Source organism: Clupea harengus, unplaced genomic scaffold (assembly GCF_900700415.2).
Source record: "Clupea harengus unplaced genomic scaffold, Ch_v2.0.2, whole genome shotgun sequence".
Taxonomy (NCBI): Eukaryota; Metazoa; Chordata; class Actinopteri; order Clupeiformes; family Clupeidae; genus Clupea; species Clupea harengus.
The window spans coordinates 6,829-23,503 of NW_024880102.1; the positions used below are offsets into that span (position 1 = coordinate 6,829).

Genomic DNA, 16,675 nt, shown 5'->3' on the forward strand with positions numbered 1-16,675 from the left:
ACACCAGCTCAAACCAGTTATCTCCAACTGACCCCGAATCTGACAGCATAATTTGTGGTTTCTTTTGAGTTTTGCTTGACCATTCACTGATTTGATGTGCCTTGCCATTACTGATATGAGGGAGTTTCACTTCTGCGTAACTAGGACTAATGTTAGGGTAGTTAGGGTACCCTAGAGCTAGTTAGGGTCCAAAACTTTTACCTCAGGACTGGCACCAAGGTAAGGGGCATCAGGATGTACAACAAAGCCACAGGGTAATTACAGTGTGTCCAAATGTTTGGAGTTCTGCTCCAGCACTTGAGGCTCCCGCCCAAGCCCTCTTTTCATTGGTCCACTCTGCTGGACCCCTTTAAGAATTCTCCATGCGAGTACGTGACCAGACGACTCCCCTCACCCATGGCACACCTCATTAAATCACTTTAGGCTGACACATTTCTTTCCACAACAAACACTTGACCGTTCCTCCTTCCTTCACAGTATGGGACAAAGTCTGGAATTTTTGGACATCTGGCACCCTCCATTAGGAGTGTGAGAAACACAGGGGAATCTGGATGGTGTATATGTGTTCTTATCAAAACAAGGGGAAACTGACAAGATAGTACTGAACCCTTTGGAACAGATCCAAACCTGGAGTCAACAAAAGATAGCTCTGACAACCCACTGAGAACAGAACATTTTCAGTGTTTTTCCATTCGAGAGAAGGGCGGAGACAGGCTGGGATCAAGTAAATACATTTATTTAGGTCTAATGAAAGACTAGAGGGTTGTCAAATTTGTTGTGTAACATTTGAATCCCACAAACTAGTCTTCGTTCTCTTGAAAACATGAGGACATTATGCTGAACTACACATTACTAACTTCCATCCTTTAGAGTGGGTGAATCTTAAGGTAAAGTATATAGTTTTTGCTGGCATCCTCTGGTAAGGTTGCTGAATTGCAGCCAGTTTAATACCCTTCCCACTTACAAGCACGTGCGAGTACCTACGGTGACCGTGAAATGCCAAACAACACGAAAGGCCCCATCATGAGCCAGTGGTTTTGTTTGTCTGTTTTGTAGAAACATGACGGTGCAATATGGTGGATTCCAGGGAAGAGGACCTGCTCCATATGTAGATACAAGGAGCTTATTCTAAGCAAGCATAAACACAATGAAAACACAATTATGAATCCATTTCTACTAATGCAAATACAAACTACACACTGTATAACTTATAGGCTATAAGTGTGAGTAAGACAGAAGTAAGTCTTACTTGAAGTAAGATTAATGTACATCTTCCTTGAAAATTATGTAGTACCATTTCTCTTCGAAGTTGTGAGGTATGCTGCATACATTTGCAAGACCAGAACTGTGAAGTTTAACTTTCGTGAAATAAATCCTAAATTCTTGTTTGCATTTGGTCTGCACTTGGGTCTTTTTCTGCAACCCTAACCCTTCCATCCGTTAGAGTGGGTGAATCTTAAGGTGCAGTGTATAGCTTTTGTTGGCTGGTGAGTTGGCTGAATTGCAGCCAGTTTAATACCCTTGGCCCGACCCAGTGGTTTGGTTTGTCCGTTCTGTGCTATTGTAGAACCATGACGGTGCAATATGGCAGATTCCATGGAAGAGGACCTGCTCCCTATGTAGACACGAGGAGCTCATTCTAAGCCTAAACACATTGAAAACATAATTATGAATCAATTTCTACTAATGCAAATGAAAACTACACACTGTATAACTTATAGGCTATAAGTGTGAGTAAGACAGATGTAAGTCTTACTTGAAGTAAGATTAATGTACATCTTCCTTGAGAATTATGTAGTACCATTTCTCTTCGAAGTTGTGAGATATGCTGCATACATTTGCAAGACCCAGGGCCAAAGCATCTAGCATGTGTGGCAAGTAGCCATAAACTGAAGACTGACTCCTGCCCACATCAATACTGTGTTTTGTAGTCATCTGCTGGATGGTGTGGAAAATATAAATTACATAATAACATGACAGCTATGTATAGCCTTTAATATCACTATTGCTCAATTATATATTGTAGTTTAAAATTAAGTTCAGTAAGGATTAACATAATAAATTAGCTAAATGTATATATTCAACTACACAAAAACGTACGAGACCGATGTCTTCTACACATGGAAAAACTATTATGTATGACGTAGTTTCTATTATAACAGGTAAGGACTTTGGTGATAACCTCTGATACGGATGCTGAAGGCAATATGCTACTGCCCTCTGGTGGGCACTATTAGAAATTTTATTTGTAGCATATAGCCCTATTTACAGTTTGTTTATTGCTCAAGTAATAAACAAACTGCCTACAGCCTGCCTACAGCCTACTCGACTGTGAGATTATTCATTTAACTAATAGCTGGGGTCAGTGTTGTGTTTTACAACCGGGCTAAATTTAACGGCCTGTGTTATAATTAGGCAAACACAAATCAACAAAGTTTATTTTGATAAGCAACCTACATAAGGAAAGTCAAGAAAGAAAAAAAAAACACTTTGTTATTGTCACACTTTTCTGACCACATCCTGACCACATTACCTCATCCATACACAGGAAGACGGTTGAAGTCAAGTCAAGTCAACTTTATGTGTATAGTAGCCTACATTTTAAAACCATAGGAGTTGTAAGTGCTTTCCAGTTGAGGTAAATACATTGATAATCAAATTAAACAAGAATTGAGGAAATAAAAGGAAATAAACAACTAAAACAAATAAAAAGGAATGAAAGTGTAAAGAAAAAAAACCTAAAAACAGATAAGCAAGCAATAGACTTGGCCATAAACCATAGAGCAACCTCAGACTGAACTAAAATGCACTAAAAAGAGCGTGGAATTTAAAATTAAATTAACACCAAATTAAAATCCAGGATTGGCAATGAGTTCAGCTAACCCCCTGTGGTTTCACCGCCAGTCGTCTTCATGAGGAACAAAAAAGCGATCAGCCCGAAAGTCCCACATTTCGCGATTAGCCCACATTTTCCTGGTGCTCCCAAAATGATGAAGTGGTCGAACAGAAAGAGCATGTGCTGCTATGATGAACAGAAAAACGAATTCATCCACTGCCATTCAGTATTGTGTGAACCACTTCCTCAAAATAGACCCGCAAAGACTCGACACTACTTTTATTAGTAGTCCTTCCACTTTCACTTTGAACTACTCTAAACTTTCCAGCGCAAGGCGCGGAAATGTGTGACATTGATGAGCGGTGCGCCTCCGCGCCTTGCGCTGGAAAGTTGAGAATAGTTCAACTTTTAAGCGCATCTAAAAAACGCCAGAAAGACGCAACGCGTGGTGGAGAAAAGGCGCACACGCAAGGCGCGCCGTACCATAGGAAACAATGCATTTGCTAGCGTCCCGTTTTTAAAAACGCGGTTGGTGTGTTTCGGCCCTATGGGCGCACCAGGCTGTTTTGCCCGGCGCCTATGAAGCGGAGCTGCGTGCGCAACCTGCCTGGGCCGAGTGTGACATTCATAGACATATATGTCTATGGTGACATTGATGAGCGGTGCGCCTCTGCGCCTTGCGCTGAAAAGTTGAGAATATTTTAAGCGCACCTAAAAAATGCTAGAAAGACGCGACGCGCACACGAATGGCGCGCCGTACCATAGGAAACAATGCTTTTGCTAGCGTCACGTTTTTAGAAAAACCTTTTAAAAAGCGCAGCGCCCGACGCTTTTTTGAGTTCAATTTTCTCAACTTTTCAGAAAAGTGGTGGGGGACGTGAAGCACCTTTTCTAACAGCTGACCAATCAGGACGAGGAGAGTAGGTACGCGTGTACCTTCCCTAGTAACCTACTACCGTAGTTACTAATGCCCCCTGCGACTCCCTATTGAGGAGGATTTCATGCACCCATAAACGGCGCCGTGGCTGTTCACGAACACAAGTAATTGCATGTTATTCGCCATAGTAGCTAGCTAACAATAAGTAGTCGATAACTAACGGATAAGTTAGGTTGCAACCTTCTTTTTTTAGGTTGTACAGCCTTTTTCACTCTGGCAGGGGGACTGCCAATGGAAACTAGTCTTTTGGCTATAATTGGGTGCATTTACATTTTAATGTTCATGAATGTACACTGTCCCTCTTGATCAAATAAACAAATTGATTGATTGATTGATTAATAACGGATAATAATGTATCGCTAGAATGTATGATTACCGTTGTTAAGGTTACAGAATTATCGCACTGAAGCGCTCAAAAGGCACTGAAGACAGCGCTTTAAATTTTTTTTTTTTTAAAGTCAAGTGTGAACACGGCCTAATAGAAGATGAATTTGGCCTTGTTTTGGCCTTTTGGCTAGGAGAATGATGCCATAAGGGTTTCCTATTAGGCGGTTTGTGTTGTCTGTTAGGGCTGAAACACACCAAAAGCGTTTTTAAAACGGCAGACGCTTCAAAAACGCCTTGGCAAAGTGCGGCGGGCAAAACATTCGCAGAATCACCAGGCTGTTTTGCCCGGCGCCTAGGAAGCGGAGCTGCGTGCGCAACCTGCCTGGGCCGAGTGGGACATTGATGAGCGGTGCGCCTCGCGCTGGAAAGTTGAGAATAGTTCAACTTTTAAGCGCATCTAAAAAAACGCTAGAAACACGCAACGCGTGGCGGAGAAAAGGCGCACACGCAAGGCGCGCCGTACCACAGGAAACAATGCATTTGCTAGCGTCCCGTTTTTAAAAACGCGTTTGGTGTGTTTCGGCCCTTATGCGTGTTTGTGTGCTATGTTGTGCTATGAAACCCACGTAAACCTTAAACCCACATATATTGTTGAAAAGTTTCTTATTTATGTATTAAAGTTCTTTGTTGTCTTTTGTCTTATTGCAAAAGTTATTATTATATAACCTGTACTGTAGTTCTGTAAAAGATTATATTTCATTGAATGTGTTGCTGAAAAGGAAATGATAGGAAAGGATCACCCTTATAAATTATTTACATTTCCCAAGAACCACACATGCCTGCCACTTCTCTGATTACATCTCTGATGAACACAGTGAGAGGTGGCTCTAACAGGACATGCACTCACTGAGCCATGGATGCATCCTGAAACTGGACCTCTTCTAAGCACACGAGGGAGATCGCCGGAGATGTGTTTACTGACGGAGATGTGTTTACTGAAACAGCAGACTAAACTGGTATATCTGGGTTGTTGCAAAATTGATATCAACGTCTCTGTGATAACGTAGTTTCCATTAAATGAGGATTCAATCCAGATGATCATGTTCAGTATTTAATATAAGAACTCGCAGAGGTTGTAGATAACGTACATCACTCAGGTTAGGTATCTGCTTAATCTACTGTCAATGTCTTGACCTCCAGGGTTAACTGTGCCTCCTGATGGAGTGGGGTGGTATTGCAATAGTATCTATATGAACCAGATAATCACGATACCACATTCCTCCCCCCTTAAGAGTAAACTACTCTGGTGAGCTTCAACATTAACTGTTACCTTAACTGCTCACTATATACTATAGACAGTAACATTCTGACAAACCATCCTGTATGCTTTAACTATCAAAATAATCTACATAAAATCATAACACTATTGACTATCTTAAAATAGTGTTCAGATGTAAACTTTTAACTGAGAAGAATAATTAGCCTATACATCAATGGCAATGTTTACAGGTGTTGTGCATTGTTTTGTTTTTTACAAACATCAGAAAACAATAACTAGGAAGGTGGGTGGACTACCATCCTTCCAGTGAGTCCCAGAGCGCATTCTTGCTCTTGCTTAAGGGAGCTCACTCCTATTTCACAAAGTCTCTCAGATGAGTTGGAGTCTTTTTTGTGCGCTCAGAGCGTCGCAGCACCGGTGGTGAGTCTGCACTCGCGTCTGGTGGATCAGCTGGAGGGTGAACCTGGGCTGTTTCAGTGGGCTCACTTCCTTCTCCTCCCACTGACGCTGGAACAGCAGAGTCTCTGGTCAAAGCCTCCGCTGCGTTCTCTGGAACCTGAAGACTCATGGGCTCCAGTATCATGTCCGGCATGGATGTCTCTGTCATCGAAGCGTGACGTTTACGGATCTGGTCCACGTGACGTCTCATGACGCGTCCATCTCCTGTCTGCACTGTGTAGGAGACAGGCCCTGTGTTCATCTCAATGACGGCTGGGACCCACCTTGGTCCGTGACCATAGTTTCGGATGTACACGTCGTCACCAGGAGAGAAGCTTCTCCATTTGCTGTGTAAGTCATGTTGTGCTTTCTGTTTGAGTTGTTTCTTTTGAATCTTTGACTTCACATCGGGCAGCAGAAGATCCAGTGTGGAACGCAGTCTCCTAGACATCAGCATTTCAGCTGGAGACAAGCCAGTTGTACTTTGGGGTGTAATCCTGTAATTGAACAGAAATCTTGCTATTTTTGTTTCCAAAGTATCTCCTTTTGTTTTCTTAATTCCTTGTTTGAACGTTTGCACGGCTCTTTCGGCTAGGCCATTTGATGCCGGGTGAAAGGGTGCAGATGTTATGTGCTGTATACCATTCTGTTTCAGGAATGATTCGAACTCTTGGCTTGTGAAGCATGTGCCATTGTCTGATACTATTGTCTGAGGCAGGCCATGTGTGCTAAAGCACTGTCTGAGTTTTTCAATGGTGACTTGGCTTGTTGCATTACTTGTTGGATACACATCAAGCCATTTTGAATGTGCATCGATAACGATAAGAAACATCCTGCCTAAGTGAGGGCCGGCATAATCAACATGCAATCTACTCCAGGGTGTCTCTGGCCACTCCCAGGGATGGAGAGGAGCTGCAGCTGGAGCCTTTCTGTTTTCCTGGCATGTGTGGCAGGACTGTACTTCTCTTTCTATGTCAGCATCCATACCTGGCCACCACATGTATGAACGTGCCAAGCCCTTCATCCTGGAGATGCCTGGGTGTGTGTAGTGTAGATGTTTTAAAAGGGTGGCCCTCCCCTTCTTTGGAACAACCACTCTCGCTCCCCAGAGCACACATCCATCTCTGACACTGAGTTCAAGCCTTCTCTGGCTGTAGGCCTTGAACATTGAAGCCACCTCTTTTGGCCAGCCATTCAAACACCACAACAGCACTTGTGATAATATTTCATCTTTCGCAGTCCACTGCTTCACTTGGGCTGTTGTGATTGGTGGGTCTTCCACCACATCCAGCATGAGGACCTGTCCTGTGTCATCCTCCTCTTCAGTGTGTGGCAGTGGTAGCCTGCTCAATGCGTCTGCGTTTGCGTGGTCTTTGCCTGGCTTGTACACCATATTGTACTCGTACGCTCTCAGAAGTATTGCCCACCGTTGCACTCTTGGTGACCCCATCTGTGGCACCGGCTTCTTTTCATGGAAAAGCGAGATCAATGGCTTGTGATCAGTGCTGATCGTGAATCTTCGTCCATAGATATACTTGTGAAATCGCTTGATTCCGAATATGATGGCTAACCCCTCCTTGTCGAGCTGTGAGTAACGCTTTTCAGCTGGTGTCAATGTGCGTGACATGAAGCCTATGGGCTTTTCACTTCCGTCTTCCATGATGTGTGACCGTACGGTGAGGCGTCGCATGCCAGCACAAGTTCTTTGTCTGCTGAATAGTGAGCCAGGACTTTTGCTGATTTCAGCAGCTGTTTAGACAAACAAAACGCATCTTCTTGTTCTTTCTTCCAAGTCCACTGAATGTCTTTTCTTAACAATCTGTGTAATGGTGCTAGGCGTGTGGCGAGATTAGGAAGGAACTTGTTATAGTAGTTTAAAAGGCCAAGATATGCTTTCAGCTCAGTCACTGTGGTTGGAGGTGGAGCTTCCTCGATGGCTGTTACCTTGCTTTGCACTGGGTGCAGGCCTTCAGCATCAATCTTGTGACCCAAGTACTCAACCTGGTCTTGCAAGAATGCACACTTGCTTCTGCGCAGTCGCAGTCCTGCCTCTTTCAGTCGTCTGAGTACCTCATCCAGCGTGCTCAGATGCTCTACAGTGTCTCTTCCAGTCAGTAAAATGTCGTCAAGGTAAACAGCTACTCTGGGCAGGCCTTGTAACAAACTCTCCATTGTTCTCTGAAATATGGCTGGAGCAGATGAGACTCCGAACGGGAGCCTATTGTAGGTGAAAAGGCCTCTGTGTGTGTTTATCGTTAGGTATTTCTTGGAGTCATCCTCCATCACGATCTGCTGATAGGCGTGGCTTAAATCAAGTTTGGAGAACCGTGTCCCTCTTGCCAGTGTATTGAACAGGTCTTCTACACGAGGAATAGGGTATTGCTCTAGTGAGGAGGCGCTGTTTACTGTTAGTTTGTAATCGCCACATATTCTAATGGAGCCGTCCGGCTTCAACACAGGAACAATTGGTGCCGCCCACTCAGCGTACTTGACAGGTGTTATGATGCCCTCTTTCAGGAGCCTATCTATCTCCTCTTCTACTTTCGCCCTCATGGCATACGGAACTGAGCGGGGCCTATAGAACTTTGGACGGGCCTCCGCAGACACACGGATTGTTGCCTTCATGCCTTTTAACATGCCTAGTTCTTTTTTGAAAACATCCTCATGCTTTGACAGTACTTCCTGTAGCTCATGTGCATCTGTTTTTACATGTTTGATTTCATCCCACTTGAGCTTCAAAGCCTCCAGCCAGCCTCTACCTAACAAGCTAGGTCCAGTGCCCTTCACCACCACTAGGGGCAATGTCTTCATTTGCTGAGCATAGTTCACTTTTACTTCAGAAACTCCCACTACTTTGATTTTCTCTCCAGTGTATGACTTCAGAGACATTTTACTTTCATTTAATTTGGGGCGTTTATTTTCTTCCCACATCTCATTGAATTTCTTTTCATTCATAATGCTCACACTGCATCCTGTGTCTATTTCAAAGTTTACTTTCTTTTTATTCACTTCCATGTTGACTTCGAATGGTTTAATTCTCTGCATGGAAGTTTCTGTATTCAGGCATGCCAGTGTGAATGCTTCTTCGTCATCAGAGCTATCGTCATCATTTTGTCTCTCACACACGTTGTGTGACCTGTGTGGACGGGGTTGAGGGCGTGCGCGCCGCTCTGCTCTGTGTGCTTTGGTTTCACTGGGACGGGCATCATCTTTACTTTTATTCCTACAAGCCTTAGCGATGTGCCCTACTCTCCCACAAAAATGACACTTGGCATCTTTAAATTTACATTCGGCTGCACTGTGCCTTCCGTGACAACGATAACAATCTCTCTCTTTGTTTCTCCATTCTCCTCTTGTCTCTTTTCCCTCCGTTTTCATGCTGTTACATGCTACGGCCGCCTTTTGTAGGTCTTGGGCATTTTTACTTGCAGTTTCTGCAGCTACTGCTATCTTAAATGCTTTTTCAAACGTCAGGTCTATTTCGGAGAGCAGACGTCTTTGAATCCGGTCGTCATTCATACCGCACACAAGACGATCTCTTAACCTTTGCTCCAGTGTAGTGCCAAAGTTACAGTCATGAGCTAGTCGTCTGAGCTCCGCTACATATGCACTCACAGATTCCGTAGGCTGACGTGAACGCGAGTCAAACACATATCTCTGCACCATCTCGCTTGGTTTAGGATTGAAGTGCTCTTTCATTACTTGTGTTAACTGATCGAATGTTTTCGAAGATGGCTTATCTGGACTCACCAGGTTTCTCATGAGCTTGTACGTTGCTGGACCGACCACACTGATTAGGATAGCCCTCTGTTTCTCTCCATCATCGATCCCATTAGCTTCAAAAAACTGATCGAGAACCTCGCAGTACTCTTCCCAAGTCTGCTCTTTTGCATCAAAAGTTGACAGGGTGCCTATCATCATCGTAGTCATCTTTCCGTTTTGCTCGTTACCTCCAGTCCAATAGCACTTTGCACGTTCCTACCGTCTGCCACCTGCGGTCATCCCGACGCATCCGACTTTAATCAGGCACTTTTCTCCTCCATCCAGTATCCTCGTCGCCAATATGTGATAACGTAGTTTCCATTAAATGAGGATTCAATCCAGATGATCATGTTCAGTATTTAATATAAGAACTCGCAGAGGTTGTAGATAACGTACATCACTCAGGTTAGGTATCTGCTTAATCTACTGTCAATGTCTTGACCTCCAGGGTTAACTGTGCCTCCTGATGGAGTGGGGTGGTATTGCAATAGTATCTATATGAACCAGATAATCACGATACCACAGTCTCCTGCCGAAGAAACGAACAAGCAAACCAAAGGAACCAAGTTCATGTGTTTAGCTGAATTAACTCTGGGCGAGCTGTTTGTAGTTATTAGGTAGCATGTGTACACGACTTGGGCTTGTGTCACGTGAAGTTAAAACGTAAGAATTGGAGCAGAAAACATGGCTAAACAGCAGCCGCACCCTGAAAATGTTTTGATAAGAGAGAAAGGCCGGGCCTTCCAGTGAAACACGCTTTATTTAGTTTAGGTCCTATTTCGCAACACGGCACGAAATATCCCTGAAGTCAGACCTTCATGTCTTCATTTCTCTATTGTGTTTCAACCTGAACGACACTGCCAAGTTTAGGGAGTACCGTGGATGACCCCAAATACATCTTAGACGGAGGAGCAGTTTTTACTCCATCAACTCAAAAAGCACCCACACTGATGTCACCCCGCAAAAAAATAAAACCCCAAATCTGTACGTTACAGAATATTTATTATGAACACAAGACGACAGGTTAACTTTCATAGACTGGGAGGAGGGTTACGACATTTAGACCTCTCTCCCGCTCTACTCTGGGATTGACTCGTCAGGTCTGGTCGGATGAGTCCACAGGACTTAGGTATCCCTGATCAGCTTGGTGAGCTTCTGAACCTTGGTCTTGGTGGACATGTCCACATAGTTGTCCCCGATGCTGACAATCATGCCACCGAGGATGGATGGGTCAGACTGTAGACAACAAAAACAGAGGGGAAAAGTGACAAAAGTTTATCACCTTGTTCTGGGACAAATGTCATTGAAATCCAACAAGATACTTACGAATCAATCATAATGCAATTTGTTTAGTTCCTCCCCACAGTTCTACATGGTTTTACTTAATGGTTACAAAAATGATAAAAATATAAATTTAGAGCATATTTAATAAATTGTAACAGTATTACTAGTAGACCGTGTAGATGAGAGAATAGAAGGGCCTAAAGGCCACCTCCTGAGAGTGTGTATTTCAGGAGACCTCCCATGGACGCTCCAATAGAAACACAACCTTATATTTCTAATAGAAGGCTCCAGAATTTCACATAATCCTCAGTAAAATGTTCCAACCATAACAGAACGTTATACTTCCAATACAAGGTACCACAATGTTTACCTAATATCATGTTTGATTACTCAGCAAAATGCTGAAATAGAAACAATCTTTTCTTGCCAATGAACGTCTTTATATATTTTTTTTAACTGGGAAAGGCAAGCAGATTAACCTTCACAGCGCAGTGGCGTGATCATGTTGTTGTCTTACAGCAGAAACTGAATTCCAGAGCTACCCTTGATTAAACACGAAATGAGATCGAATTCTCTGAGCAACGGGTATATCCACCACTTCAACTTCACGGCCTTCTAGAAAGTTCTACAGACAACCGGCATACCTTGGTCACCAGATTGATGGTCTGTCCCTTTGCCAAGAAGCCATTCAGGGCAACTTTCAGATCTGCCAAGCTGGCTTCATCCAGCGCCTAACAGCACAGATGAAAATAAATAAAAAAAAGTTAAAAGTTAAAGAATCACAGAACATAACTAACAGTACATCAAATGTATTTTAACCTGCATATACAATAAGGCTTTGATGTATGCAACACTAGTAATGACACACTAGCGTAAGACATCTGTCCAAAACAAGCCCCTAAACATTTTAAATCTTGGACTTTGAGGAAACACACTGGTTTGACCAGAATACAATAACTACATTAACTTTGTCTGAATCTAGCTTGGCTTCTGATAATTCAATACTTTAACATGGTGAAATCCTGTTTGGACCTAACCTGTGAAGGTTAGGGGTGTAATACACACATTTCACAATTCAATACAACAAAGTGAGTGTTGAGGTTACTAAATTCAGTTATCTATTTGATACGGCCCTTTCCATTTTACAGTCCACATGAACTGAACAAAATGCGTCCACATTGTGACCAGTGGAGCAAGCTTACTTTTTGGTCTATCAGCCACAGTTACTAGCCACTTTCTCACCAAGTTGAGATATGTGTATTATACGTTTAGCAAATTGTATTGTATATTTATTTTGTAGATTTATTATATGTTTATTATATGTGTAATCTATGTTCAGAGTACTTATATGTTATTATAGGTTATGCTATGGTAGTTTGTTGTGCGGTGTCTTGTCCTAAGAATTTCAGTGCCCAGTCTGACTCTTTTTCTGTGCATCTGACAAATAAATACTTGAACTTGAACAAGTTGTATATTTTGTATCCATAAATGTGTTCATATGGCATGGATGTATTAATGAATGTACTTCTTTGCAGCCATCTGTTTGGGTCAGCAGCATCAGAGCCAGTGACCCTAAGAAACTAAACAAACTGCTAACAAAGGCTGACTCCATTCTGGGGACTTGTTGGTTATGGAGAGAAGTATGTTGCACAAGCTGCTCAACATATTGGCGCCCCCTACACAACCTGCTGGTCAGACAACAGAGTGTCTTCAGTCAGAGGCTCCTTCATCGCCGTGGCAATAAGGACCGTTACTGGTCATTCCTGCCCACTGCAGTAGCCATCTTCAACGACTCTCCTCTGTGCCGGGTGGCAATGCTATGCATTGTGCATATTTAATTTGAACAATAATCGTAATATCTTGCCTTAAAGTTCAATTCTATTTTTATTTAATGTAGCATTGTAATAGGTATGTGAATATCACACATTCATTCCATAATGTCTATCAAAAGGTTTTTTGACAATATAATTTACTTTTGGAGACGTAATCTCCAGATGACCAAAGGGACATAGATAGGCTAATGTCTACTGGTCTTTGCTAAGCATTTGTCCGACTTTCCACTGTTTACAAAGGCAAACTGGGAGCAGCGCCAAAGTCCATCACTGGCCCAAAAATGCATTTCATCCATTCAATTTCAAAACCCAACATTGTCCTGAACAAGCCTGCACCAAATCTGCAACAAAACATTTTCACAGATGCGTTAGCGAGCTAATTTTACATTTAAAACGAAAGAGTTTGCATCTCCATTTGTGTTTTTCAATTCTTACTGTTATGCATTATTATACACTAAACGCCTGAGTATTCAGACTCCAAAATGTCTGCGTTCATACAACACGGATGTCTACGTGCGCATTTGCGTCTCCAAAGTATATTAGTTTTGCTGTTGCTGACACGTCTCTCAGTGCACAAGTTCAATCGCTCTCAGTATTTGAAACAATATTTCTACGTCGTGTGGATCTACAGCAAAGACTGTTCAGGATAGGCAAGGGGGAGGGGGGACTTCTTCAATCACTACATTTATATCAGAGTAAGCCCTTGCTACGTTGGTGTCCCATTAGTTCTCAGAATTGTTTAATGTCTATGTGAAGTTATTCATCATCCGCAAGTGGTTGTGATCACTTTGAACCCACAACTGCCTTTTATTGGTGAGCTGATTGAGAAATTTAACCTTGCTTCAGGCTATGCAGCAAATGGTTTCTTGGTTGCTATGGTTATCTAGTTGCTATGCTAGCTAACTAAGGAACCTTAAATAACCTTAAACAGTTTAAATGGCAGAATTCCGTTTAGCATGAAATGATAGCTAGTTACCTAGCCGATGTTACAGTGTCCTCAATTTAAGAATTATTATAGGAAAATGGTAGAAACCCTAAGGGTGCCTGGTCATCTTCATATTTACATTAATTCATATTCACACATAAACAGGAGTCCATATTAACACACGCTAGCAACTACCAACTGTTAGGATGGTTCCTTAAGCTAGAGATAGCTAGGTTAATTGGCATGAGACCTTGTATGTTTTACACCGCTCACGAGTCTCAGAGGTTCCTGCTCCGTAGCATTCCATTCAAAACAGTCGGTGGAAATACACAACATATGCTACTTTATCGATAGTTGATATTCGATTATTTATTTATAGTACACGTGCATACTAAATTGAAGTATATCAAAAGACACAAATCGATACAGAATATTTTTACAACCCTAGTGCATGTTTCATTTAGAAAAACAGAACAAACATACAGGGGTGCGTGTGTGAGGACTGACAAACAGATCTGGTGTACCTGTGCGGTGGTGACTGAGCAGGTGACCTCTCCACGGTGGGCCTTCATCATCATGGTGTAAGCACCAATAACGTCAGCGGTGACGGGCAGGCGGCCATTTTCAGCCAAAACACCTGTAGTGGGCAGTCACCATGGCAACAGTACATTGAGTACGAACCTGAACTTTGGCCCTTTTTTCCCCCCATTGAGACGAAATAACTTATATAAAGTGCCATAGCACTACCTGATTATTCCACATATGTAATGGTGATATCAAAATAAATATGATCAACATCTAGTGGCTTGTCGGTGCTTTCATTGTCATTTCATTGGGCCTTCATTTCTCATCGGGGCAAGTTGACCCTTTTAAATACTAAATGACAAATCATGCTATTCTTATAGTTGCACCTGGAGATCATAGAGAAGGAGCGAGTCAGCCACTCACCGATGAAGTTGAGTGTGATAGGGGTGGCCTTGACCTGGCTGAGGGCGTCAGTGAGGGTCTTCTGCTTTAAGCTGCGCTTCACATGGGGGTTCATTACAATGCTGGACACCTTGGGGTCCTTAATCAGGCCCTGTGGGAGGCAAAGGAGACAGTGAAAGAAGACGTGAATATACGAGAGGGTGAACGAGTTGGAAAGGAAAGGAGATTGAACAAGGACGCAACAGATTCGCCATCCCACTACATGGGTGCACACAAAGCATGACAGATTCAATTGCACTGCATGAGTGAAATCCAATTATATGCATTAGAGCTAAATATTATATGCAGAGATCTCCTGACGAGAAGCTACACTGAAAAACCTTACATTTACTCTGCCTACTGGAGAAAGATGAGAGTCCGCCGAAGCATTCAACACATTCTACAAGCAATAAGGAGCAGGAATGTGACCAAACTCTTTGGCACCCATCAATAATGCTTCATGGGCTTCTCCTTGCAACAAAAGGTTTGTATTAAAACAAATGATACACAACTGAAATACAGAGTGGAGTAGTATGAAGGTCACTGCAGAGGGCTGTAGGAGAGAGGGGGGAATAAGGCAGAAATGTAAAAATCACTCACAGCCAGACGCCCCAAATCCTGCTCCACCTGATCCAGTTTCTTCTGCTTACTGGCTGCTGAGAACAGAGCAGTGGCATAGCGACCTTCCACTCCATACACCGTGATTGGGGGCTAAAGAGAGAGACAAACAGGCCTGAAGTTCACAAGTGTCCAATAGTCTATGGTATCCCTACCACCACGCCCCCGGCACTGCATGCTCTACCATGGCGGAAAGAATAACGTTACATCTAAAATGGTAACAAATGCCAGTTCCTAGTTCAACGCGTAAAGGAAAATAATCGGCCCCGTCACACTTACCTTCATCAGCTTCGATCGGACGACCGACGTGCTGAATTGACGCACCTGCAGAGTGAGAGATAAATGGCAATGTCAGCTTAGATTTAGTCAAGTTAGTAAAGCACCAGCTGAGCCAGATAAGCTACTTTTTTGATTAACCAAACCATGTCAGACATCGAACGTGTTCAATGACTTAGTCCAAATAAACAATATCACAAAGTTCCTGAATGACACCCAAGATAGCAACCATGATAACCTTCAACTTACAAACAGCATAACTCAGCTTCCCACTGACAAAGTTAGCTAGTCAACGAGTTAGCTACTGGCCTGGCATAGCATGCTAATGTCAGCAAAATTGCACTGAATCTGGACTCTTGGTTAACACATGCCTGTCTCCAGCATAAACACACAATTTGTGTTGCCAGACATTACTTTGCCACCACCAATATGGTGTAATGTCAAAGTAGGCATTGCAAATCAGGCATTATGATCTCCTTTGAATGTTAAGGTTGGCTAAAATAAAACTGCTAACCACTGACGTTAGCAACAGACCACAGCGTTTAGCAAGGTTGCTAACGTTAGCTACCATACAGCACTTAACACCACGTCGAAATGCACTTCGAAAAGAAAAAAATATATGAATGTTAACCCACAGTGCTGTTAAACACAAACTTCTCTCGTATATTATTTATTAAATCAAATAAAAGACTGAGCAGAAAGCAGTAGAAATTGTAAAGGTTTTCCGAATGTCATACCTGCAGCCCCAAGCCTATCCCTGCCATTTTCTCTGAGAAGTGACTGAGAAGTGAGGTCAAAATACATACGCATGCGCCAAAGTCGCACCAAATAAACGTCCTTCAGCTGCCATGTATTGTGGGACTTGCTGTTCCGTATAATTTTTTTCCTTTGTTGGGCTACTAAAGAATCCGAATCTGAATCATCTTTGCCTTTGTTGGCCAAGCCGGAACATAGCGTGTACGGAATGTGGATCAGGTCGTTTTTGGCTCTCAAGCAGGACAGTATACAGATTATATACAGTCAATATACAGATCATATACGGATAGGCCTGACATAAAACCAAACAATTGGGCCTGAATTGAAAGTGTGTTGGCAATGCAAACAACAACATGAGGGATAGAAAGATGGTGGTATATTTGTTCCGTATGTACCTTATAGAATGAATTAAGAATTCACCAAGGTGTCATGAATAAAT

General features: G+C 42.7%; 1 protein-coding gene and 1 pseudogene across 1 annotated transcript; both read right to left on the reverse strand.

Moving 5' to 3' along the window:
- Nucleotides 1-5,627: 5,627 nt before the first annotated feature.
- LOC122131275 lies at nt 5,628-10,464 on the reverse strand (annotated as a pseudogene).
- A 100-nt stretch (nt 10,465-10,564) lies between these two features.
- LOC105899357 (ATP synthase peripheral stalk subunit OSCP) lies at nt 10,565-16,294 on the reverse strand. Its single transcript, XM_012826529.3, has 7 exons — nt 16,218-16,294; nt 15,484-15,528; nt 15,187-15,297; nt 14,569-14,698; nt 14,145-14,257; nt 11,508-11,594; nt 10,565-10,815 (listed from the first exon to the last, which is right to left on the reverse strand). Exons 1-7 carry the CDS (start codon nt 16,242-16,244, stop codon nt 10,705-10,707), a joined length of 624 nt encoding a protein of 207 aa, XP_012681983.1. The 5' UTR covers nt 16,245-16,294; the 3' UTR covers nt 10,565-10,704.
- Nucleotides 16,295-16,675: the final 381 nt, after the last annotated feature.